General features: G+C 49.1%; 1 protein-coding gene across 3 annotated transcripts in view; it reads right to left on the reverse strand.

The window, feature by feature from the left end:
- LOC127585595 (transmembrane protein 184B-like) overlaps positions 1-27,485 on the reverse strand; it is a 75,436-nt gene that overhangs the window by 31,587 nt on the left and 16,364 nt on the right. For all 3 annotated transcript variants that reach the window (XM_052043185.1, XM_052043184.1, XM_052043183.1), the window contains exons 2-3: positions 16,773-17,003; positions 7,093-7,258 (exon numbers count right to left, since the gene is read on the reverse strand). In XM_052043185.1, coding sequence (XP_051899145.1) covers positions 7,093-7,258; positions 16,773-17,003 — 397 coding nt within the window. The remainder of the gene's footprint in view (positions 1-7,092; positions 7,259-16,772; positions 17,004-27,485) is intronic.

Raw genomic sequence — 27,485 nt, forward strand, 5'->3', positions numbered from 1 at the left:
GCAAAGTGATCATAGTGTTGCTACACTGAGGTAGTGATTAGGGTTGGGCAGGTTGGTTCAAGAACCGAATGGTTGAAAATACACCCAAAGAATGAGATAGGAACTACAGAAGAACAAACGAAAGTGGGGTCAGGCCATTTGACCCCTCAAGCCTGCCCCACCATTCATTATATAATGGCTGACCTGCCCCAAGACTCACCTCCTTAAACATTCCAAGAAACTGCTCTTCACCCATCCCACACCACAGGAGGAGCATTCCCACTCCAGCCCTGGGCATCATTCTGACTGACTATCCTACCGCCTCTCTGTGTAGAAATCTCGTCCTCCCTGGGATTGGGAATGAAGCTCACTCTGTGAAGGTGGCCTCCTCTCCGTCTACACCCACAGCCTTTTACTTTGAGCGACCTGTTGTCTCTCACTCAAGACGTGACGTAACCAGGTTCCCAGGTTACGAGGACGGAGGGGCGTTCAGGTCAGTTGCCATTGGGATTGACCATTAGGGACCTGACTCCACAACGAGAAGATCAGAAGTTGCTTGGGCTGATTTCTTTCAATGTGAAGTAGATAATGCACAAGAGATATCACACGGGCTTCACAGAGCGAGGCCTTGATCCAGTGATGAGGGAGACCATGCTCTGCTCACACCTTAGTGCGCAGATGTAGGTACTGACTGGCACATGAGAGAGTTCAGGAACTGTATTGGTCAGACCAATACAAGTGCCCAGGCAAGGAGCCAGAGCTTTGGTCTCAGCCTGGGATGGCAGCTGCTCTGTCCTGGACCGACAGAACCTGCAGAGGGGGGTAAACATGGCCCAGTCCGTCACAGGCTCGTCACTTCCCTCCATCCTGTCCATCTTCACTGTGCATTGCTTCAGGAAGGTGAACAGTATCGTCAAAGATGCCTGCCACCCTGGCCATTCCCTTTCTCCCTTCTACTTTCTGGGAGAATATACAGGAGCTTGAAAGCCCAGACAACCAGACTCAAGAAAAGCTTCTTCCCCACTGCTATCGGACTTCTGAACCAATCACCTCTTTCACATCCTGTTTCAGGATCTGGATGAGGAAGGTGACCGCCATCTCCAAACCAACACCTGCCCCCTGAACGTCAGCATCTGATATCAGAGCACCCATGGGAGAAAAGGCCACCTCCACCACAGGTGGGAAATGAAGTCCACCTCTGCACAGAACTGTAGGAACTACAACCACACTGGGCACCATTTGCCAATGGTTTCCTGAACGTTGACCTGACAGGGTTCAGAACCAGGACACACCGCTTCACTGCGGATCAAACCAGCACACCACCCCTACCTCACACAGGCCTAGTGAGCTGAAGACCACCACACCTGCAGCCCTCCCCCTCAGCAAGGTAATAGTGTGGGACTGGAGGAGAAAATCCAAGCCCCACCATCTGGGAGAGTTTAGATAGCTTCATCCAATATCCAAGACGTGCCATTTATCAAACTGGACGTCAGCAACACAAGGCAAGGTGGTGCCAATCTTGGCTAGGAACCCAGCGTACAGAAAGGAGATAGAGAGCCTGGTGGCATGGTGTCAAGACAACAACCTTTTCCTCAATGTCAGCAAAACAAAAGAACTGGTCATTGACTTCAGGAAGGGGGTGGTACACGTGCTCCTGTTTACATCAACAGTGCTGATGTTGAGAGCTTCAAGTTCCCAGCAGTAAACACCACCAATAGCCCATACTGGTTCAACCATGTAGATGCCACAGCCAAGAATGCACTCCAGTGCCTCTACCTCTTTGGGATGCTAAAGAAATTTGTCATGTTCACGTTGACCCTCACCAATTTTTTTTATAGATGCACCATAGAAAGCATCCTATCCAGATGCAACACCGCTTGGTACGGCAACTGCTGTGCCCGGGACTGCAAGAAACTGCACAGAGTTGTGGACACAGCCCAGCACATCACAGAAACAAGCCTCCCCTCCATGAACTCTACCTATACTTCTCTCTGCCTCGGTAAAGCAGCCAACATAATCAAAGACCCCACCCAATCTGGGCATTCTTTCTCTTCCCCCCCCCCTCCCATTGGGCAGAAGGTACAAAAACCTGAAAGCACACACCACCAGGCTCAAGGACACCTTCTATCCCACTGTTATAAGACTATTGCAGAAGATCGACTCTTGACCTCAATCTACCTCATCGTGACCCTTGCACCTTATTGTCTGCCTGCACTGCACTTTCTCTGTAGTTGTAACACTTTATTCTGCATTTTGTACTACCTCAATGCACTGACGTGATGACATGACATGACCTGTACGGATGGCAAGCAAAACAAAGTTTTTCACTGCACCTCGGTGCCTGTGACAATAATAAACCAATTACCCAAACACAGACCTCCCAACCGCCCCCTTATAGTGCCCTGCCTCCTCCTGTAGCCCAAACACATTATGCAAGCCCACAGTGTGGCGGGGAGGTCCCCGACTGGAGCAGCAACAAGGGCTAGCAGGGGCCACTCCTAGAAAGCAGACCTATCACTAGATCTACGTTGAAAACCGTGCACTTTCAGCAGTGGTAGAGAGATGTTACTGCAAGAGGGAAGTAGTCGATGAGAGCAAGAATTCAAGGCATTTGCATGCAGTAGTTGTGCCAGGACTGACAGACGGCAGGTTACTCAGAGACATTTCCCAACAGGATCCCATTAAAACAAAATCGACTCAAAGGAAATGCACCACCCACAACAGGATGTGTGTGCACAGGATTACAAGACACCGGAAGCAGGAGCAACTTGTTGTTTAACTTAGAGGGCTGAGGCGCCACAGGTACAACTACATCATCCATGACTACCAATGGTCTGGGCAGGATGGCTGAGCAAAGGGCAGGCAGGATTGAATTTCACATTGGAATACCCAAAGGCTTTTCCAAGCAATAATTTGTTCAGTGCAGTCACTGTTGTACTAACACATAGCAGCGTTCCACATTGAATTATGACCGGATAACCCTTTTTGAAAAATGACAGATAATGAATAAAACATAATGCCCAGGACATAAGTGCCTGCACAAGTGGATAGGGTGGTAAAGAAGGCGTATGGCGTGCTTGCCTTCATTAGTCAAAGCATTGAGTTCAAGAGTCAGGAAGTTATGTTGGAGACACAAGAGATTTTGCAGATGCTGGAATCTGGAGCAACACACACAAAATGCTGGAGGAACTCAGCAGGTCAGGCAGCATCTATGGAGGGAAATAGCCCGAAACATCGACTGTTCATTTCCTTCCACAGATGCTGCCTGCCCTGCTGAGTTCCTCCGGCATTTTGTGTGCGTTGCTCCAGGAAGTTACGTTGCAGCTTTATAAAACTCTGATTAGGCCACATCTGGAGTATTGCATTCAATTGTGGTCACCCCTTTATAGGAAGGATGTGGAGGCTTTGGAGAGGGTGCAGAAGAGGTTTACCGAGATGCTACCTGGATTAGAGGGTATAGAAGTTTATAAGATTATGAGAGGCATAGACAGAGTAGACAGCTGTTATTTTTCCCTAGGGTTAAAATATCCAATACTAGAGGGCATGCATTTAAGGTAAGAGAGAGAAAGTTCAAGGGAGACATGTGGGGCAATTTTTTTTTTAAAAATACACTGAGTGGTCCGTATCTGGAATGTACTACCTGGGGTAGCGGTGGAGGCAGATACGACAAGATGACGTTTAAGAGGCTCTTAGATAGGCACATGAATATGCAGAGAATGGAGGGAGATGGACTATGGGCAGGCAGAAGGGATTAGGTGTCATTAGCTTAATTAGTTCAGCAAAACATCGTGGTGCTGAGAGGAAGTGCGAGAGAGAGGGCAACAGAATGACCCCTGGGAATTTGGACAACTGCTCCCACTGAGGGTAAAAATTTTTTATTTCTTTATAATGAAGGGTAATCTCATTGGAACAAGATATTGAGAAGGATCGACTAGTGGCTGCCAAAAGGTTGTTTTCCTTTAAGCATGAGAGCTTAGATCCAAGGAGCAACTGTTTGGGACCAAGCAAGAGGAGCTATCTTTTCACTCACAGGGGTCACAAGCCTTTGGAAATCTCCCACTCAGAGGGGCGTGGGTAGTCCAGGAACACCCCAATGCTCCTACAACAATGACTTTGTTTATAGCGATGGATAGAGCCCCAGAGGTCACAAGACCAACTTTCCCGTACCCTCATGAGATTAGTTTTCTATTTCTGGAGACTCCTGACCCGAGGGGTCTCAGTATAGCAGGCAGCAGTGGTGGGGCCAAACTCACATCATGGACAAACACACAAGGCCAGTCCATCAATCCCAAGTGGTTAAGTCTGACAAGCAGCAAATGATTAAAAAAAAACCTTTTACATCAGGAGCTGCTCAGAGGCAAGTCAACCATGTTGAAAGGCTTGTGAATAAAACTGTCAGTGATGGAAAACCACGATCTTGATGAGTTGATCCTCATCTAATATTTTGTTCTGGATAGAGAGCAGTGAAAGAAGTAGACTGCCTCAAGGCATGGGAAACTTTAACATCGTGTGACAGGTTTTAACATCCATGCGAAAGGGCTGAGAGAACCTTGGTTCAATGCACCAAATGCCACAGCATTGCCAGCATGGCAGAGTACACGTCTTCGTACCCCAGGCCAGAATCCCTAGTGCGGTGTTTCTAGCACGCTTGCTACAGAGCTCTTCGCAAAGGCTTGAGGTACCACGGACAAAGTGGCTCAGCTCATCAACCTGACCCACTTCAGGGGGGAACTTTAAAGACTTCCTTCGTCATATATAAATGACTTGGATTAAAAATGTAGATTGTGTCGTCTGCAAACTTACTAATACACCAAAGATTGGTGGAATTGTGGACAGTTAAAGTGGTCAAAGGACACAGCAGGATATAGGTCAGTTACAGATATGGACGAAGAAATGGCGGATGGAGCTTAATCCAGGCAAGTGTGATGTGTTGCACTTTGGGAGGTCAAATATAAAGGGAAAGTACACAGTAAATGGCAGGACCCTTAAAAGCATTGATGTACAGAGGGATCTTGGGGCCCAAGTCCATAGCTCCCTGAAAGTGGCCACACAAGTAGATAGGGTGGTACAGGCGGCATATGGTGCACTTGCCTTCATTGGTCAGCGCACTGAGTACAAGAGTCAGGAAGTCGTGTTGCAGCTGCATAAAACTTTGGTTACGCTGTACTTGGAATATTATGTGCAGTTCTGGTCGCCCCATTACAGAAAGGACGTGGAGACTTTGGAGAAGGTGCAGAAGAGGTTTACCAAGATGCTGCCTGGATTAGAGGGCATATAAGCAGAGGCTGGACAAACTTGGGTTGTTCTCTGGAGTGTCAGAGGCTGAGGGGAGACCTGATAGAAGTTTCTAAAATTATGAGAGGCGTAGATAGAGTAGAGAGTCAGAATTGTTTTCCCAGTGTAGAGATATCAAACACTAGAGGACAATCATTTAATATGAGAGGGGGGAGTTTAGAGGAGATGTGCAAGGCAAGTTTTTTTTAAGAAAGAGAGAGTGGTGGGTGCCTGGAACAAGCTGCCAGGGGGAATGGTGGAAACAGATACGATAGAGGTGTTTAAGAGGCTTTTTAGACGGGCACATGAATATGCAGGGAATGGAGGGCTATGGACCATGTGCAGGCAAAAGAGATTTAGTTTAATTTGCCATGGTGTTCGGCATAGACATCGTGGGCCGAAGGGCCTGTTCCTGTGCTGTAATGTTCTACGTTCTATTAGATTGCACAGAAGGCTCAGGGGACGAAAATCCACTGCGCAGGAAGAGACCATTGCGTTCCCTAGAGCAGTAGCACAGATCCTCCGTCCTTCAGCACTAGGGTCACAGATCACACCCCCAAGAGGTTTCCAAATCCCACACCTTCAAGGACAAGCCCAGGACCACAGATGCACCCTCAAGCCAGGAGTTGCAATTTGGGGTCTTGAAACACAAATGGAATAAAGGCTCGTTGGCAGGAGGAGGAGGAAGAGCTAAGTCGTTAGCCAGGGAGCACACCACACACCCACCAGTCAAATCCAATACTACACGATGGGAACGGGCACCATCTCTCAGAATTTTGCCCACCACAGCCTTCACCCACTAGACAGGGTTTGTTTTCCTCTGTAGCACAGGAGGTAGAGTGGGAACCCAATCACCAGTGTACAAACTTATGAGGGGGGTCTAGATGGAGTAATGGGAGGAAACACGCCCCCATGGAAGGGTGTCTGGACGACACTGGTTTAGGGCGAGAGGATCGGAGGAAGAATTTTTTCCACCCAGTAAGTGGTTGAAATCTGCAATAAACTGCCCGTTAGTGGTGGAGGCAAGTATTCTCACAACATCTAGATAGATTAACAGAGTTGTACAGCATGGAAACAGGCCCTTCAGCCCATCTCGACCATGCTGACCAAGATGCCCACCTACGCCAGTTCCATTTCCCCAAGTTTGGCCCACATCTTTCTAACCCTTTCCCATCCATATAGCTGTCCAAACGTCGATGAGCACAAATCAGCTAGACATAGAAGGCTGAAGACCAAGTGCTGGTAAATGGAATTGGTATAAAAGGGGACCTGGTCAGGTACCTACGAAGGGAGTGTCTCTGCGCTGTAAGACTATGACAAGAGCACGCATGTACGAACAGGACAGAAAGGTTGCGCAGAAGATAGAGGCACAGAAGTTTTACAGACGCTCAAAAGTAGTGACATTTAGTAGTTAGCGTAATGCTATTACAGCGCCAGTGACCAGGGTTTAATTCCGGCTGCTGTCTGTAAGGAGTTTGTTCGGTCTCCCCGTGTCTGCGTGGGTTTCCTCCCACATTCCAAAGACATACGGGTTAGGAAGTTGTGGGTGTGCTATGTTGGCGCCAGAAGCGTGGCGACACTTGTGGGCTGCCTCCAGAACACTCTACGCAAAGATGAATTTCACTGTGTGTGTTTCGATTTACATGTGACTAATAAAGATAGCTTATTTTCTAAACAATGTCACGCCTGGTTCATGCCTGGAGGCAATTTACTGAACTTTGCAGCTGCCACGTGAGATTGAACGTGGGGCCCTTGGGTTCCTGGTCCAGAGCTACAATCCCCCGGCCTCCCAAGCGCCGAGGTAGCAGGGGTGGACATCCCACCCCTGCATTCACCTACCCTCATAGCAGTCACGGACAGTGTTGAAGTAGACGTAATACTGGTCATTGGTGAAGAAGAGGAGGCTGAGCCAGGAGTCGAAGGCGTAGATGGGGACGATGAAGAGGATCCGCACAATGTGGCGCTGCTCGTTGGGCACACTGTAGCATCGAAGGTGCATGTAGATCTGCAAGAGAACACAGAGGGTTGTCAGTGCAAGGGACAGGAGGGCGAGAGGAGAGCCTAGAGTGGCTTGAAGTCCATCTTTGTTTTCTCACGACCAAGGACGTTGTGACCAGACCACCGACGATAGGAGACCTCATGTGCCCCACACCAACTGATTAGCCAATGACATTGGTGTTGCGCCAGGCAAGGATGGTAGACTTCCTTCCCTAATGGACACTGGACCCTGAACCTTGGATAAAGGGCTTCTCTGAAGGACAGCACCTCCAAACACCTTCACCCCTTGCTCCTCCCTGGAGTATCAGTCTCGACTTTTGCACTTGGGGCTGGATTTGAAACCACCACCTTCCAGCTCAGAGAGAAGTGGGTACTCCAACACTTTGAAAGACGGGAAACAGAGGAAGTGAAATCGGGAAGTCCAATAGGGAAGAGAGTTAATGATTTCTGCAAATCAGATTGCTTGTTGCTCCAGATTCCAGCATCTACAGTCCCCCGTGTCTCCAGTGATTTCTGCCACATGCTCCAATATGGTAGTCACTTGTTCATCTCCTGCAGGCAGTGATCCCCATAACTGTGGTTCGAGGAGGTTTGAAGCTACAAATGAAACTAGTCCCAATGTGCAAGACCACCCCAACATTTCTAAAAGCCAGTATATCAATTTGTTAGTTTTGCAGAATTGTTTGATCAATACAGACAACTCAAATGCAAAGCGACAGAACATAGTTAATGGCAGGATCCTTAATGTTAATGTACAGGGTGATCTTGGGGCCCAAGACCATAGCTCCCTGAAAGTGGCTGCACAAGTTGATAGGGTGGTAAAGATGATGTATGGCACACTTGCCTTTATTATTTGAGGCATTGATTCAAGAATCAGGAAGTTATGCTGCAGTTTTATAAAACTCTGGTTAGGCCACATCTGGAGTATTGCATTCAATTCTGGTCACCCCATTACAGGAAGGATGGGGAGGCTTTGGAGAGGGTGCAGAAGAGGTTTACCAGGACGCTGCCTGGATTAGAGGGCATGTGCTATAAGGAAAGGTTGTTTTCTCTGGAGCAGCATAGGCTGAGGGGAGACCTGATAGAAGTTTCTAAGATTATGAGGGGCATAGATAGAGCATACAGCCAGGATCTCTTTCCCCCCCCCCCCACCGCCCCCCCCAGGGTCAAAGTGTCTAATATTAGATGGCATGCATTTAAGGTGAGAGGGGGAAGTCCAAAGGAAATGTATGAGGCAAGTTTTGTTTTAGGAAGAGTGGTGGGTGCCTGGAATGCACTGCCAGGGGCGGTAGTGGAGGAGGCAGATACAACAGAGGCATTTAAGAGGCTCTTAGAAAGGCACATGAATTTGCAGAGAATGGAGGGATATGGACCACGTGCAGGATGAAAGGATTAAGTGTCATTGGCTTATTTAGTTTGGCACAACATAGTGGACTGAAGGGCCTGTTCCTGTGCTCTACTGTTTGATGATGTTATCCGTGGTTATTACCCAACCTGAACCACTCTCGAGGAGATGAGGATGTTGATGAAGGGGCTGTTGGGGGAAGGAGTCCCAGGACTGAGACCCAGTGGCGATGAAGGAACGGCGATACATTTCCAAATCAGGATGGTGCACAAGGGGGGGCCTGTAGGTGGTGTTCCCCACACCCACTGCCTTTTGCCTTCTTGGTGGGAGATACTGCAGAAGTAACCTGGGCAAGTGACTGCAGTGCACTTGGTACACCAGTGCCAATGGTACACCACAGTGTGCACCAGCTGTAGAGGGAGAGTTCAGGGAAATGGATGTGGAGAGGTTTACACTTGTGGGAGAAACTAGAACTAAGATCAAAAGTGCTGGAAATACCCCACGGGGGTTCTAACGCAAGGTTATTGACCCAAAACATTAACCCCTTTTTTCCCTTTCCACAGATGCTACTCGACTCCTGAGGATTTCCACAACTCTTACTTTAAGCACGGTAGTGTAGCAGTTAGCATAACGTTATTACAGCGCCAGTGACACGGGTTCAATTCTGGCCGCTGTCTGTAAGGAGCTCGTACGTTCTCCTCGTGTCTGCGTGGGTTGCCTCCGGGTGCTCCGGTTTCCTCCCACATTCCAAAGACGTACGGGTTAGGAAGTTGTGGGCGCGCTATGTTGGCGCCGGAAGTGTGGCGACACTTGTGGGCTGCTCCCAGAACACACTACGCAAAAGATGCATTTCACTGTGTGTTTCGATGTACATGTGACTAATAAAGATATCTTAAGTTTCAAATTTACAGCATCTGCATTTTTTGATTGTCTAGAACTAGGGGTCACATTTTTTTAAAAAAATAGGGACACCCATTTAGGTCAGGGATAAGAGCGTAAGATACAAGACCAGAATTTGGGCCATCGAGTCTGCTCCACCATTCAACCGTGGTAGATTTCTTCTCCCTGTAACCCTCGACCCCCTTACCAATCAAGAACCTGTCAACCTCTGCCTTAAATACACCCAATGACTTGGCCTCCACAGCTCTCTGCGGCAACGAATTCCACAGATTCACCACCCTCTGGCTGAAGAAATTCCTCCTCAACTCAGTTTTAAAGGGACGTCCTTTTACTGAGGCTGTGCCCTCAGATCCTGGACTCTCCTACCAATGCAAACATCCTCTCCACGTCCACTCTATCCAGGCTTTTCAGTATTCAGAAGGTTTCAGTGAGATCCCCCCCCTCATCCTTCTGAACTCTTCCTCTACGTCAAGGGCAGACCGAATCTTGATAAGCAGGTGGGTGGAAATGCAGAGGGGAGGTTACAATCAGATCAACCCTGATATCACTGTGGTGGAGGAACAGGTTAGAGGGGCAGAGTGGGCTATTCTAGCTCCTAATTCCTGTTGGTACTTACATAAAGGGTGCCAGTGAATCAGATGCTTTGCTTGTTCAATGAAAACAAATATCAAACGGAAGATTGGCAAATATGACTTTGCTACCCGGGGAGCCAGCTTTAGACTGGACCACTGCTGCTGCAGATCTCATCCCGAACCACATCCGTTCTCCTTGATAAAGCAGCAGCTCACAAGGCCCTCAACACTCTGGTGCTTGGGCTTGGCCAGGAGACAGCACTGCACAAACCTTGCACGTCTGGCTGGTGTGAATGCTGTTGCCAAGCAACCAGTTTCTAGAGGCAACGTCGGTGGCACATCAGTGCAATGGCTGCTGACGTCAGCTGGCCGGGTTGGGGAGTAGGTGGGAGGGAGTGAACGGTCTAAGGGGGCTGGCATTGAGATATAACCTAGGCCTGTCCAAGCTACCGGCATGGAGCTGGCTGGTCTGTCATGGAACAGTACAGCACAGGAGCAGGCCCTTCGGCCCACAATGTCTGTGCCAAACACGATGCCAAATTAAACTAAATCTCTTCTGCCTGCACATGATCCACATCCCTCCACTCCCTGCATATTCACTCGACTGTCTAACAGCCTCTTAAACACCACTGTCATATCTGCTTCCACCACAACCCCTGGCAGCTCATTCCAGGCACCCACCGTGTTAAAAGAAAACTTGTCCTGCACACCCCCTTTAAACATCCCCCTCTCATCTTAAATGCACTTGACATTTGTACCCTGAGGAAACAGAGTCTATCTATGCCCCTCAATTTTTTTTTATAATATAAACTTCTATCAGGTCTCCCCTCAGCCTCCGACGCTCCAGAGAGAACAATCCAAGTTGCCCAACCTCTCCTTATAGCTCATACCCTCCAATCCAGGCAGCATCCTGTAAACTTCTACCCTTTCCAAAGCCTCCACATCCAATGGGGAGGCCAGAATTGCACACGTTACTCCAAGTGCAGCCTAACCAAAGTTTTACATAGCTGCAGCCTGACTTCCTTGGGCCAGTTGCCTGCTTTCCCCAAACCCTTGGGACTCAAACCCCCATCCCACCTTCCCCCCAGAGACTGTGGAAGTATTTGTGCAGGTCCCCCACTGAGCGAGACAGTCACACTTCCCACAACCTTGGCGGGGAACAGGACCTTCTATCTAGCCCAGAGGCACGGGGTCCAGGTGGGCTCATTGTTGGAAGGCATGTACAAAGCCACAGTGTTAGGTGGCTACCTGGTGGGGTAGGTCCCTGCTACCATGAGTGGCCCATTATACATTACCTGAGACTCAATCAGAAGCAGAGAAGTCCCCCATTGGGAATTGTTAGAAGCCAGAGGAACAAGCACATCTCCACAACTGGGGAACTCTAGGGTTGGGATTCCACTTACTGGACTGAGTTCTGGACATTTTCTCTCTCTCCTCACCCCCAAATCGGTCAGAAGATACAAAAGCCTGAAAGCATGCACCTCCAGGCTCAAGGACAGCTTCTATCCTGCTGTTTTAAGACTACAGAATGGTCCCAGAGTACAATAAGATGGACTCTTGATCTCACAATCTACCTCGTTATGGCTTTGCACCTTATTTTCTGCTTGCACTTTCTCTGTAACTGTAACACTTTATTCTGCATTCTGTTATTGCTTTTCCCTTGTACCACCTCGATGCACTGATGTGATGAAATGATCTGTACAGATGGCATGCAAAACAAAGTTCTTCACTGTACCTCATGTGACGTGTGTGTCATGTGACAATAATAAACCAATTTCTCTCACACAGTAGCAGTTTATGCCTGCTACACCATCCACCCGTGACCTCATCCCTCTCACAATACAGCAAGTGGGAGCAAAATCCAACCAGCAATGAAACAGAAAACCTCGGGCAACTGCTGGATATCAGGTAAAGGCTGGTGGCCGGGATAGAGACGGGAGAGAAGGGGAGGTTAGAAGAGATGCAGGCTTCTAAAACGGATCAGCGGGAAGTACCAGTGAAGTTTGGGATGTCTATTCCATCGTTGGGTTTTATTAATCTAAATCTCAACAGGCAACTTATAGAAACATCTGATAATCATGACTCTGTCGGACAAGAGGAAAGGTTTTGGTGAGCCTCATGATGGTGGCTAGCTCCTGATTAATGATGAGTGCATGCAGGCACAACAAAAGACTAACCAAACTCTGGTCCTAATCTTAAGACCCAGCTCCAAGCTCTTCAGAACTTGTACCACGTGGAAACAGGCCCTTCAGCCCAGCAATCAAGTACGGGCAGCACAGTGGCACAGCTGGTAGAGCTGCTGCCTCACAGCTCCAGCGACCCAGGTTCAATCCCAGCTTCCCTTCAAAATCTGCACAGACAGCGCCACTCTCCCTGTGGCCGGGTGGGTTTCCTCCGGATGCTCTGGTTTCATCACACATCCCAACGAAGAGTGGGTTGATCAGTTAACTGGCCGCTGTAAATCGCCTCTAGCGTGTGGGTGAGGGGTGGGACTTGATGGGAACATGGGGAGTATAAAAAATGGAATTAACATAGGAGTAGTTGATGGTCAGTAGGCCAAAGTGCGGATAGACGTCCTGTCTCTAACTCTCTGCGTTCATTTACGGTGACCCAATCCTGTAACAACTGAATCATCAGACCTTTCTGCTTTTAGCTCACATAGAGCAGAGGTTTGATTGGGTACAGAACTGAGACCTGGCCCAGGACAACCCACTACTATTTATCTTATTCCAAACCGAACCACAATCTCTCTCCCTGCCTGCCCCCTCCCCCTCTGGCACATTGGCCAACTCACACTGCTTACCAATCTCCCTCTGCATACCACAGATGACTCCCGAATACTTCACAAACACGTAGACCCGTCACCAACCTGGCACAGGCCCAGTCACAGGTTGGGTCACTGGGGCTCAAACGAGGATTAAACTGAAGTGACCCCGAAGTGTCAAAGAAGAGAAGTTTGCGAAGTATATAAAATTATGAAGAGGCAGAGACAGGAGGGATAGTCAGGGCTCCCGGGGGAGGTGGTGGAAACAGATCTGACAACATTTAAGAAACATGAACAGCATCACACAAAAAGCTGGAGGAACACATGATGAAACACTGGTCAGACATATGAACAGGTAGGGAATAGAGGGATATGGACCTTGCGCAAAGCACTGGGCTTAGTTTAAATTGGCGTCGTGGTCGGCACCGATGCGCTTCACTGCTCTGTTCTACACCTCCACCACATCTAATTGGTGATGGAATCTCTTAAACGCGCTTGTTGTCAGTGAGGAAGCCAGTAAGGAACAGATGGTTGGGGGGGGGGGGGGGCCCTCTTCACCCAGTCTCAGATGGCAGGAGAAACTGCTTCCGACGAACGATGAATGCTTTTGTTCACACTGTTGAACAGAGGAACGATCAGGAGGTCAGCAACCTGGCACTGCACACAGGAGCTGCTCATCACAGCTTGCTGTGATTGGGGACTTGGGAAGGCAACGTGTGCAGGGCTGGTTGGGGGGGGGGGGGGGGGGGGGGTGTAAAATATTTTTTTAAAAATTGCTTATCAGCACAGGAAGCCATCAGTTCAATTAATCAGTGGAATTTGTCAGGAATGTTGGGGTGGGGAGGGGGAAAAAACGTCAGTCACACAGAGTCATATTGATATGACGTTTCCTAACAGAGCAGCACGTTTCTTCCCAGCCCCTTGCATCTCACTTTCAAAAGGCACGGATCCAACAATTCTTTGGAAATGAAAGTAGATTAATGCATGAGAATTGCGAACAACAACTCTGGGCTTTCTAAACAGGGACACAAAATATTCTGCGGATGCTGGAATCTGGAGCAACACAAAAAGTGCTGGAGGACCTCAGCGGGTCAGGCAGCATCCGTGGAGGGAAATAAACAGTCGATGTTTCGGGCCGAGATCCTTCATTAGGGCTTCTAAATAGGAGGTTTAAATGCAAAAGGTAAAAGGTAATGACAATTCTGGGCCAGAGTTTGTGAGAAACTTTAAAAGAATATATCAGCCCAGACAACCTACTTCACCAGCAAAGGCCGTCATCATCCCCTTGCTCTTTGGGGAAGCTTGCTGTGCATAAATCGGTCCCCAAGTTTCCTCCAGTGCAACAATGACTGCACTTGCACAACGCTATAAAGTGTTTTGTAATGTCCCCAAAAGGGGCTAAAGAAATGTAGCTCTACTTTGTTAAGCCCACACGTTGATTCACTGCCATCCTGGAAGGGATCAGGAGAATGGGAGATTCTCAACACAACTTCAAGGACTAGGGGGAGATGTGATGGAAGTCACCGAGAGATTTGTAAAAGGTAAAAATGGGAAATAAATACATTGTTACTTAATTAATTATTAAAAGAAATTAAAATACTAGCATCCTTAAAGCTGGGGGGTGTGTGGGTGGGAAGCCCAGCATGCAGGGCAGTGGGATTAGTACACACACACACACGTCGATAGCATGGGTCGAGTTGTTGACATTCCCACAGAAGACGCACATCTGAGCTGCTGTACAACGCAGCACTTTTTGTTCCCAACGTATTTTCACATGACAGTGTCAAGCAAGCCGAAACAAACCATTAGCAGGAGAAACACTCCGCACTCTGTGCACTTGTGAAGGTGGTGACTGCCAGGCACGGGAATAACAGCATTCCTATGTTTCCCAGAACGCCCTTGTTGCTGTCAGCAGAAAGCTCCGTCCTCACTCAAGACGGCAACACTGGAGGGAAGTCTCTCAACTTTCAGGTCCAGGAGGAAGAGCCCAAACAGAATGGAACTCTGGGGAATTATGGGTGTTGCATAATTACATGTTATTTCAGGCCATTCGGCCCAACTAGCCTATGATGGTATTACAGATTAACAGAGCCTCCCAGCCTCTATACATTCTGCCTTGACAGAGGACTGACCAGCTATTCCATTCCCAGTGAGTACACAACACATTGCTAGTGTGCACCATAGACTCACAAGAACGCATCCAAAGTCCCATTGCAGAATCCAAGATTGTCCCATTCCAACATTCTCACCCTGGCTCCCAAAACCTTTGGTAAACTTTTTATTCTCTCTTGACCATGAGCAAGTTTACAAAGGGTATAACAAGGGGAAGTGGCCAAGAGTGGTTCAATAGCTAACAGAAGAGGAAGCCTTTCTGATGAGGGTTTCAATAAATTAACCAAGGGTAGAGTAGGCATAGATCTTTTAAAAACTGGCAGTCAAATTTGGCCTGGAGGCAGAGGGGGTTAAAACAAGAAGGATCTCAAAGATATTTTCTTTCCCCAAAACAAAAGCAGAAAATGTTAGAAGCACTCTGCCGGTCAGGCAGCACTTGTGGAAGGAGAAACAGTTAATGTTTCAGGTCTGGGATCCTCTGTCAGGACTGGGAAACAGAGGAAAGTTGTTAGTTTTCAGTAGGAGAGGTGGGAGTAGGGATGGGTGAAACGAAGGGAATATCTGTGATGGGGCGAGACACCAGCATAGCAAGCTTCTTTATCCATGTAACATGTTATAGATTGGCGAGGCTGTGGGACACGCCGAGCAGGTCAGAATAATAGAATAAGAAAATACAGAGGCAACAGGATGACAGGTAGTAAAGTTCTGATGCAGACAGAACAAGTTACCCAAAGACTGGAACAAAACAAGACAATCTGCTGCAGAAACTCAGTGGGTCGGCCAGTATCTGTGGCTGGGGGGGGGTACTGTTGACAGTTTGGACAAGACCCTGTATCAGGACTGAGAGAAGGGAGATGGCTGATGTGAAGGGGTGGGGGGGAGAGGAGGCCGAAATAGGGACCAGTAGGTGATCAATGAACTGAGGAGGGGGTGATAGATGGAGGAGAGTGAGGGGTGGAGTTGGGAGACAGGTAGGTGAGTGAAGGGCAATAAAAAGGTACAGATGGAGCCAGGTGTGTGAAGTTGGGGTGCACTGGAATCTGATTCCAGTGGAGGTGATAATGGGAACAACTCTGGTCAGACCACACTTGGAGTATTGTGTTCAGTTCTGGTCGCCTCATTATAGGAAGGATGTGGAAGCTTTAGAGAGGGTGCAGAGGAGATTTACCAGGATGCTGCCTGGATTGGAGAGCATGTCTTATGAGGATAGGTTGAGTGAGCTAGGGCTTTTCTCTTTGGAGAGGAGGATGAGATGTGACTTGATAGAGATGTACAAGAAAAGAGGTATAGATCGAGTGGACAGTCAGAGACTTTTTGCCCAGGGTGACAACGGCTAACACGAGGGGACAGAATTTTAAGGTGATTGGAGGATGGTATAAGGGGGATGTCAGGGGTAAGTTTTTCACACAGAGAGTGGTGGGTGCGTGGAACGCACTGCCTGCAGAGGTTGTGGAGGCAGATACATTAGGAACATTTAAGAAAATCTTAGACAGACACATGAATGATAGAGAAATGGAGGGCTATGTGGGAGAGAAGGGCTAGGTAGATCTTAGAGCAGGATAAAATGTCAACATAACATTGCGGGCCGAAGGGCCTGTACTGTGCTGTGGTGCTCTACGTTCATTAGGGGAGAGGTGCAGGGCAGATGGAAGCAGAAGGGGGATGAAGAATATGGGTGATGGGGGAGGGCTGGAAGTGGATCAGAGGGACAGAGAGAGGGGGAGCACCCAAGGACAGAGTATCGAATTCTCCAAGGGAGTGGCATTAAACAGGACATACGACACAAGACGGGAGCACCTGGGCATCAGGACAACGTGGTCACTCTTACCTGGTGACAAGTTATAAGGAGTGCCGTCCACACGAAGAACCCGGAGACGCCCTGGGCCGCCGTAGTCATCAGGAAAATCGGCTGTTCCACCGGCGTGGGAGTGTCGGGCATCCACGAGACGCTGGGGTCGACCAGGGTGGTGACGGAGCTGAGCTTGGGAGCCACCATGGCCACGGAGAAGGTGCTGACACCTGCAGAGGTCTCGTTGTCGTCAAGCGGCCCGCTGTTCATCTGACAGGGAGAGGGGCAGGCAACACATAAATGCAGTGGAATAGGCTGGCGTGAGCAAGACCAGGAAGGGAGGGAAACAAAATTAGGGGAGCGAAAGCGCGCTCGCTGGAAGGTTAGTGGTTAACGTGATGCTATTAAAGTGCCAGTGACCCGGGTTCAATTCTGGCCGCCGTCTGCAAGGAGTTTGTACGTTCTCCCCATGTCTGCATGGGTTTCCTCCTGGTGCTCCGGTTTCCTCCCACATTCCAAAGACATACAGGTTAGGAAGTTGTGGGCATACTATGCTGGCGCCGGAAGCATGGCGACACTTGTGGGCTGCTCCCAGCACATTCTTAGCAATGCAAAAAGATGTATTTCACTGTGTGTTTCAATGCACGTGACTAATAAAGATATCTTAGTCCTGCAGGACGATGCCAAAGTTTCACAAGCAAAGCAAAGCCAAGGGCATGCCAATATAACATGTGACCAACATTCTAGAGACAAACTGTTCCTCAAACACACGATACTGCACTCAGAAGGCAGGACCGCTCACCTCCGAACGTCCCCAAGCGTTTTACAGCCAAGTTCTTTCAGTGCCCCGATGTAGGAAATGCAGCCAACTGGCTGACAACAACCTCGCACAAACAGTGACGTGACAAAAACAGATGACTTGGTCGTTAAGTGATGCCGGTTGAGGGGAAAATATTGGCTGGGTCACCAGGGAGAACCTGCCTTCTCTTCAAAACAGTGCCATCCGTGCTACTGCAAGCAGCTACACCTCAGAAGCAACACACACACAAAATGCTGGAGGAACTCAGCAGGTCAGGCAGCATCTACGGAGGGAAATGAACAGTCAACGTTTCGGGCCGAGACCCTTCATCAGGACTGGAAGGGAAGAGCGCAGAAGCCAGAATAAGATTGGTGGGGGGGTGGTGGTGGTGGAAGGGAAAAAGAGGGAGGAGTACATGCAGGCACGTGGTGGGGGGGGGGGGGGGGGGGGGGCAAAGGTAGGAGGGTGAGGGAGGAGGAAGAAAGAAGCTGAGAAGTGATAGTTAGAAGAGGCAAAATGAGGAGTAATCCGGTAGGAGAGGGCAGAGGACCATGGAATAAAAAAGAGGAGATGGAGAATAGATGGGCAGGGGAGGGGGAAAGATAAGGGGGGAAGGGCGACACTGGAATGAGGGAAGACACAGGAGAGAAAAAAGGGCGGCTGTGGGGGGGGGGGGGGCGGAATAAAGAAGAGGGGAGGTTATTTAAATCGATGTCGAGGCCGTCAGGTTGGAGACTCCCAACGTGGAAAATGAGGTGCTGTTCCTCTGACCTACATCTGGCCTCAACATGGCAGTAGAGGAGGCCGTGGATAGACATGTCTGTGTGGGAGTGGGATGTGGAATCAAAGTGGGTGGCCACTGGGAGATCCTGGCTTTTGCGGCGGACGGAGCAAAGGTGCTCGACGAAGCGGTCACCCAATCCGCATCGGGTCTCACCGATGTACAGGAGGCCGCGCCGGGAGCAATAAATGACAAGCTCGGATTCACAGGTGAAGCGCTGCCTCACCTGGAAGGACTGTCTAGGACCCTGAATGGCGGTGAGGGAGGAGGTGTAGTACTTAGTGCTGTTGCAGGGATAAGTGCCGGGAAGGACGAGTGGACAGAGCAGTTGCGAAGAGTGTGATCCCTATGGAACAATGGGGGGGGGGTGGGAGGGGAAGATGTGCCTGCTGGTAGGATCCCATTGGAAGTGGTGGTAGTTGTGGAGAATGATGTGTTGGATATGGAGGCTCGTGGGGTGGTAGGTGACGACAAGGGGAACCCTGTCATGTCGGGGGGGGGGGTGGGGGGGAGGGGCAGGATGGGGTGAGGGTACATGTGCGAAAAATGGAGGAGATGCGTGTGAGGAGAGAACTGATGGTGGTAGAAGGGGAACCCCATTTACTGGAGGAGGTCATCATGGATGTCCTGGAGTGGAAAGCCTCATCATGGGAACAGAAGCAGCAAGGCAGAGGAACTGGGAGAAGGGGATGGCGTCCTTGCAAGTAACAGGGTGGGAAGGGGTGTAGTCAGTGGGTTTGTAAAAGACGTCGGTGGTTGATACGTCTCCGGAGATGGAGACAGAAAGATCTGGAAAGGGGAGAGAGGTGTCGGAGTTGGACCAAGTGAATCTGAGGGCAGGGTGGAAGCTGGAGGAAAGGTTGATGAAATTGATGAGCTCAGCACGGGTGCAGAAAGCAGCCCCAATGTAGCGGGGCGTTACCGGTGTAGGCTTGGAACATGGACTGTTCAATGTAGCTGACAGAGAGGCCGGTATAGCTGGGTCCATGCGAGTGCCCATGGCTCATCTTTGGTTTGGAGAAAGTGGGAGGAGCCAAAAGAGAAGTTGTTGAGGGTGAGTACCAGTTCAGCCAGACGGAGGAGGGTGGTGGTAGAGGGGAACTTCTTGGGTCTATTGTCCAGAAAGCAGAGAGCCTTAAGGCCTTCCTGATGGAGGATGGAAGTGGACAGGGATTCAACACCCACAGTGAAAATGAGGTGGTCAGGACTGGGAAAGTTGTTGAAGTGATGGAGGGCATGCCAAGTGTCACGGATGTAGGTGGGAAGGAACTGGACAAAGGGGGACAAAATGGAGTCAAGATATGAAGACCCAAGTTCAGTGGGGCAGGGGCAGGAGCAGGCAGAAGCAATGGGTCTACTGGGGCAGTTGAGTTTGTGGATCTTTGGTAGGAGGTAGAAACGGGCAGGGCGGGGTAGGGGAACTATGAGGTTGGAGGCATTAGAGGGGAGATCTCTGGAGGTGATAAGTGCGCGAGACGATGGCCTGATGCTCCTTGGTGGGGGTCAAGGTTGAGGGATAAATAAGAGGTAGCTAGAAGGAAGCAGAGAGCCTCAAGGCCTCCCTGATGGGGGATGGAAGTGTACAGGGGGTCAATGTCCAGAGCGAAAATGAGGAAAATGATTCCAGCATCTGCTCAAATCTTTTGTGCCTACACTTCAGAAACATTGCATTTTGACAATAGAGCACAGTCGTACTTTGTTGGGGTGAAGAGGGAGCCCAAGGTCAGATCAAGACCCTCTCCCATTCGTATTGGAATTGCACGACACTGCAGCCTGTCAGGGGTCTTATGCTCCCAACCCATAAGTAAGAGTTGGAGAGAGCACAGGGACTCCACGCAGAGCAATTGGAAAGCCTTCACTCCCTCTCAACCAAGGACAAATTGGAAGAGTTACCACAAGCCCCCGTTCTGGGTTTGATCACAGCTTCCTTGCAAACCGAAGCCCACAGACTGGCCCCTCGACCTACCCAGACACTCCCAGCAAGGCTAACTGCCGGTGACGTCAAATCTACAAGAGGATGCAGAATGTAGAAAACTAAACCCCTTCCGTTGATGATAACACTAAATCACCCCAAGGAGGTTGTGGCTTCAAGTATATTCCATGAACCTGTGTACAAAAATCCAGACCCAAACTCCAGTGCAGCAGTGAGGGAGGCCTGCACTTAGGAGAGATGATAAACTGAAGCTCTAGTCTACACTCTTGGGAAGTCAGGAAACACTCAGTGAAGAGGAGCCAGGATGCTGTTCTGGCCAATATATACCCCTCAAGTCACACCAAGAATTTCCTGACATCACATTGCTGCCTGTGGGAGCTTACTGTCCACAAATCAGCAGACATCCCCCTCTCAGTGAATATTGGTTTACTACTGTCACTTGTACCGAGGTACAGTGAAAAACTTGTCTTGCATACCGATCGTACAGGTCAATTCATTACACAGTGCAGTTACATTGAGTTAGTACAGAGTGCATTGAGGTAGTACAGGTAAAAACAATAACAGTACAAAGTGTCACAGCTACAGAGAAAGTGCAGTGCCGGTAGACAGTAAGGTGCAAGGTCAAACAAGGTAGGTTGTGAGGTCAAGAGTCCATCTCATTGTATAAGGGAACTGTTCAATAGTCTTATCACAGTGGGATAGAAGCTGTCCTTGAGCCTGGTGGTATGTGCCCTCAGGCTCCTGTATCTTCTGCCTGATGGGAGAGGAGAGGAGAAAGAATGTTCCGGGTGGGTGGGGTCTTTGATTATGCTGGCTGCTTTGCCAAGGCAGCAAAAGGTATAGTCCATGGAGGGGAGGCTGGCTTCAGTGATGCGCTAGGCTGTGTCCACAACTCTCTGCAGTTTCTTGCAGTCTCAGGCAGAGCAGTTGCCATACCAAGCGTGATACATCCAGGTAGGATGCTTCCTATGGTGAATCACTAAAAGTTGGAGAGTGTCAAAGGGGACATACCGAATTTCTTTAGCCTCCTGAGGAAGTAAAGGCGCCAGTGAGCTTTCTTGTCAGTGGTGTCTACATGATTGGATCAGGACAGGCTTTCTGAAGAAGTACTTCAGAAAGTACTTCTCTGGCTGTTATCTCAAGGGCATTATACAAATGCAAGTCTAATTTGCTAATATCAAACTCTTCATTAGCAGCGGTTCAGAGACAGGGAATGATGTACTAACAGCAATGGACACTCTAGATAATCAGCTGGTAATCCTGCCAAAGGATGATTAATGATTTCAAGGGAGTGTCTAGAGGACATACATTTAAGGTGGGAGGGGGCATTCAAAGGGAATTTGTGGGGCAAGTTACTTTTTAAAAAAAAGAACAGAGTGGTGGGTGCCTGGAATGTGCTGCCAGGGGTGGTGGTGGAGGCAGATACGATGGAGGCATTTAAAAGGCTCTTAGAGCGGCACATGAATGTGCAGAGAATGGAGGGATCTGGGCATCGTGTAGGCAGAAAGGATTAGTTTAATTACTAGTTTAATTAGTTCAGCACAACATCGTGGGAGGAAGGAGAAAGGGTCTTCCACCCAGAGATGTCCCAACAATTGTTAACACTTGAACAGAGTTCACCTTCCACAGAGAGTGGGCAGGACCCGGTTATGGGGTAGTGGATGGAGGAGGAAAAGAGCCGGCAACAGGCCAGTTCACCTCACCACGCATGCAGCCTCAAATGAGGGCCACACAAGAGCAACACTGGGATTAATTATGAAAACTTGTGACGCTCCATGTTTAGGTCACAGAAGAGACACAAAGCACCCAATCTGGTGCCGGTCACAGTTTTAGCCATTCAAGGAAATCCAAATGAAGAATCGACGCTATATTACACTGTGGTGGCGAACCATCACCTTTGAGCCTCTGCCTTGATTTTTTAAAACCTCATTCACACTGTGGGCACCACCAAGATTGGGTGATTCATTTCCCTCAAACTGAATTTCTTGGTGGACAACCCCAGAAGTCACTCGACTACATTGATGTGGGCCTCGAGTTACATACAGCCAAGACTCAGACTTTTGTCCCCCTGATAAACACAGCCCAAAGCTTCACGTTCCACTGTATAAAAACTCCACACTGGCAATAAATGGCTCCCATGCAGAATTCAGAGCTTCATTGGTTCTGCTTTAAGAACACACTGCATGGCTTTCAAACTATTCTGGACAACTGACCATCCACTGCTCAGTGGTGTGATGGTAGAGAGCTGGTGGACAATGGCAAATTTTAACGTTGATATGGCTTTGAATGTGTATGTTATCGTTCACAATTCCAATTAAGGAGTGCATAATAGAGACCAAAATTCAAATCATCTCTTGACTAGTTTTAACAAGAAAAATAAATGAATTTGCCAATAAAAAGAAAAATGAAACAGAAGTTCAAACTCTATATCCAGTTAAGAGCGGATGAGAAGGGAAGAGTCCTGTCAAGTTTATTGTCATATGCACAAGCACACATACATACAGGTGCTATGAAAAACTTACTTCCAGCAACATCACAGGGACGTAGTATTAGAGACACAACATTCAAAAGGAAAACATAAAATGAAAATTAGACAAGAAAGAACACAATTAGAACAAAAAAAAAGGTCCACTGTGGTACAGAGTGATCATAGTGTTGTTCTACTGAGGTAGTGATTAGGGTCGTGCTGGTTGGTTCAGGAACTGAATGGTTGAAGGGAAGTAACTGCTCTTGAACCTGGTGGTGTGGGACTTCAAGTTTGCGCAAGATTTCCTTGCTCAAGAATATTACTGAGCTGATGGGTTCCCCAATGACAATTTGTGGTCACTACAACACGCTAAGATTGGGAAAGGATTGTCCGTGTATATGGGTTTTTGCTTGTGGTCAGTGAATGGCAATCAACAACTAGATACCCAAATAACAACCTCTCCCACAGGGGGCAAGGCAGTCAACCAGCACCCAATCCCCCCTTAAGTAATGCATCAAACTGAATCAGTTACCACCACCAGGGGGCTTTGCTTGTTGCCACTGTCTGAAGAGACTCCAAGCTCAATCACAGACACATTGAGCCAGTGAAGTTCCCAGTTAGTGCCAACACAGTCTGGATACTGCACTTAAAGCTCACCAGGAGGTGCCAAGCAATCAATTTCCCACTCTACTTACCCAGGTCAACATTCAGATATTCCATCAAGCTCAAGAACATGGACATTGTGTCAGCAGAAGTTTAGTTAGGCACTTAGCTACTAGTTTAATTAGTTCGGCACAACATTGTGGGCCAAAGGGCCTGTTCTTATGCTGTTCTACGTTCTTTCATGAGAAGTCGTACTCTGTTCTCTGCAACAGTGAGGAAAGTGGGACCCAGACCAAGTTCAGAGCAGTCGTGACCTCGTTCTAACTCCACTTCCCAGTTACAAGGGTGAATTCACCAACTGTGCTTAACAACTGGCACCAATGATAAAACAGTTCCACCAAAAGTGTGGAGAAAATGATTTACGCATTCCATTTCCCCAGTTCCACACCCCACCAATTCGGAGGACTACACCTCGTGAAGCATTTAAAACACAGAACAGTTGTGCGGCTCCACAGAACAGCACAGGCCCTTTGGCCCACAATGTCCGCGCTGAGCACGATGCCAAAGTAAACTAAATCCCTTTTGCCTGCACATGATCCCTCCATTCCCAAGTGTCCAACAGCCTCTTAAATGCCACTGTCACATCTGCTTTCACCAGCCCATTCCAGGCACCTACCGCAGAATACTTACCCCTTATTTACCCTGCCCCTACATGTACCTTTTCTCTAGCAATGCCACCACACACAATTGGCAGCGAAATGCACAGATGCCACAGGATGTTTACAGCATGGAGAGAGGCCATTTGGCCCTTTAAATCCATACCAGCTCTGTTACAACAATCCAGCCAGTCGCATCCCACCACTCTCACCCCACATCCGCACTATTTCTTTCCTTCCGAGACTTATCCAGCCCATTTACAGTCAAAAACACGATGATGCTGGAGGAACTCAGCAGGCCAGGTGGTATCCGTGGAGAAAATCCCTTTCCCAGCCTTTTCTCCTCTCTCTCCTCACCTTTGACCCGCCCCCCCAGTGGATCTGCTCGCCCCTCCTCCCCCGCACCTACCTATCACTATCTCTTACCTGCATCTACCCATCACCACCCTGTGCCCGCCCCGCCTCCGCTCTTTTGTCCACCTATCACTGCTCTGCTTTTCCCTCCTATATATTGGGCTTCCCCTTTTCCTATCTTCAGTTCTGTTGAAGGGTCCTGACCAGAAACGTTGACCGCCTGCTTTTCTCCACGGATGCTGCCTGGCCTGCTGAGTTCCTCCAGCATCATCGTGTTTCTCACCTGGATTCCAGCATCTGCAGTCCTTTGTTCCTCCGTTTGCCGGCAAACCCCTTTGGTGGAGCAAAGTGACGCGATGCTACGTCACTCATGTTGCTGCAGAACATCAAAAGCTGTCAGATAGCAGGAGGAGACTGTGGCAGACAGCCCATGCACGGTTGGATTCGCTCAGTGACAGCCCGAGGTACACATTACAAAAGGCAGGGCTTGAAATCCTTCCACACCAGCGGGCCCAGTCTCACTCAACCATCACTGCGGATATCGGCGAGGGGGAGGGGACAAACACTGGGCCAAGGGACAAAGGAAATGAAGCACGGACCCACTACAACTCGTGTCAAACACTGACCCTCAGATTCAGAACCAGCACCAGAAAACGGGGCAAGAATTCTTCAATCAAAAATATTTGCACCTTTCAGATTACTCCAAAGACCATAAAACATAGGGGAAGAATTAGGCCATTTGGGCCATCAAGTCTGCTCTGCCATTCAATCGTGGCTGATTTCTTTTTTAAACCCCATTCTCCTGCCTTCTCCCCCTTCCCAATCAAGAACCTATCAATCTCTGTCTCAAATGCAACCAATGACTTGGCCTCCACAGCCCTCCGTGGCAATAAAATGCCAAAGATTTGCCACCCTCTGGCTGAAGAAATTCCTCCTCATCTCAGTTCTAAAGGGACGTCCCTTTATTCTGAGGCTGTGCCCTCGGATCCCAGACTCTCCCACTGATGGAAACCTCCTTTCCACATCCACTCTATCCAGGCCTTTCAGTACCTGGTAGGTTTCAATGAGATCCCCCCTCATCCTTCTGAACATCACGAGACATCAAACGCTCAAGCCTTTCATTCCTGAGATCGTTCATGTGAACATTCTCTGGATCCTCTCCAGGGCCAGTGCATCTTCCCTGAGATATGAGGCACACCTTCCTTAGACATGCTGCTTCTCGCAAACCACTCCTCACCGCAGATTCCCAAACTCTAGCGTTGGACATGGGAGGTCACTCTTCACAAATGCTAGAGCATAGAACATAGAACCTAACAGTACAGCAACAGGCCCTTCGGCCCACGATGTTGTGGCAAACTAATTAATGACACCTAATTACACTGATCCCCTCTGCCTGCACAAGGTCCAGATCCCTCCATTCTCTGCACATTCATGTGCCTATCCAAGAGCCTCTTAAACACCTCTATCATATCTGCCTTCACCACCACCCCTGGCAGCACATTCTAGGCACCCATCACTGTGTAAAAAAAAGCCTGCCTCCTCTCACCTTAAATGCATTTCCTCTTGTATTAGAGAGGCAATCCTGCTCTGGGAACTGATGCTGCCTGACCTGCTGAGTTCCTCCAGCACTTTGTGGGTGTGGCTCCAGACTGCAGCATCTGCAGAATCTCGTGTCTTGGTTTTACTGCTCCACTCTGAAGCCTCTTCGAGGTACGTCTATCCTGAAGAAGTTTTGCTCCTCTCTTCAACAGGAGCTCTGTGAGGCCCTCTCTCACTGTTCTCCACCACCCCCCTCCCCCATGTTCTCTGCTGCTCTCCAGCTCTTCGACCATGCGCTCACCCAGACTTGCTTCCACAGCCACTCACATCACTCTCTTCCACTCCCCACACCTACCTTCCCCCACCCCTCACCTGGACTCACCTATCACCCGCCAGCCTGTTCTCCACCCCTTCCCCAAACCTTCTTCCACCCTCTTCCTTTCCAGTCCTGAAGGGTCTCAAGCCAAAACGTCGACTGTTTATTTCCCTCCATCGATGCTGCCTGACCCGCTGAGTTTCTCAAGCATTTTGTGTGCATTGCTCTGGGAACTGCCCTGGCTTCCCCCCTCCCCACACAACACAAAGCCACTTGTTCCAAAAGTAACAGAAGCAGCTTCACAACCACTCAACTATGCAGAGACAGCAAGGGGAGTGGGGGGGGGGGGGGGGGGGGGGGGGGGGGGGGGGGGAACAAGTTGGATGCTTGACCATTCCTCCCCCAGGGCCTACCCAAACTGGCACAGTCACGAGTGCTTTCCCAGAAGAGATCTGTTGCATTGCCGACATTTGGATTCGAGACGTGATGTTGAACACACTCAAAGATGGATGTGTTCCAATCCCTGATACTGTACAAGCAGGGCTCATCTGCCTGATCTGGGACCAGGATTACTCATCTGGGACAATGCTTCAGATATGGAAATGAGTGATCCAATTTCTGGTTGATATAATTAGCCGGTCAGTGCGTAGTTCGCTGCAGAGCTGGTTATTAGATTGAGGAAGTGGAAACAAATCACAGTTAACATTTCTGCACGATGTAGGAGTCAAGTTGTGGCACAGATGGACGTTCGGTCCATCAGGTCCATACTGTCCTGGGGGAGAAGGAGTACATAACTCACTAACTCATTTCCCTGTACACTCTAGCTCAAGGGTTTATATGGGCACTGGGGTATTTTCCTCCACTCTCCAAGTAAATAAATGTTGCTCAAATCCCCTCTAATCCTTCCAAGCCCCAAGGTTAAATAGAAGTGGCTACGGAATGGAAATGTCACTCAGGGTCTGAGCAGTTAAGCTGAAAACAACCAAAGAGTACAACCGCCCAGGTTCAGAGATACCCCAGCCTCTGCTCCCACTCCTGCCCCGATCAGAGAGCCCTGCCAGCTGCAAGGTTCAATGCCACATTCGTACAGTGAAGGACCAAGAGGGTTGCTGCATGTCAGAGGAGCCGTGTTCAGGGTGAGACGTTAGATTGATTGTGGTGCAGAAGAGCAGAGAAGATCTCCCCGGTGTCCTGTCCAACATCTCTCCCTCAACCAATGTCACTGGTTTCGGCTCATTAGGGCACAGGAGGAACATGCTGTGAACAAGTCATCACACAGTTTCCAAAATCAATTTTTAGCAGCG

The sequence above is a fragment of the Pristis pectinata genome, chromosome 33, assembly GCF_009764475.1.
Source record: "Pristis pectinata isolate sPriPec2 chromosome 33, sPriPec2.1.pri, whole genome shotgun sequence".
NCBI classification, from domain to species: Eukaryota; Metazoa; Chordata; class Chondrichthyes; order Rhinopristiformes; family Pristidae; genus Pristis; species Pristis pectinata.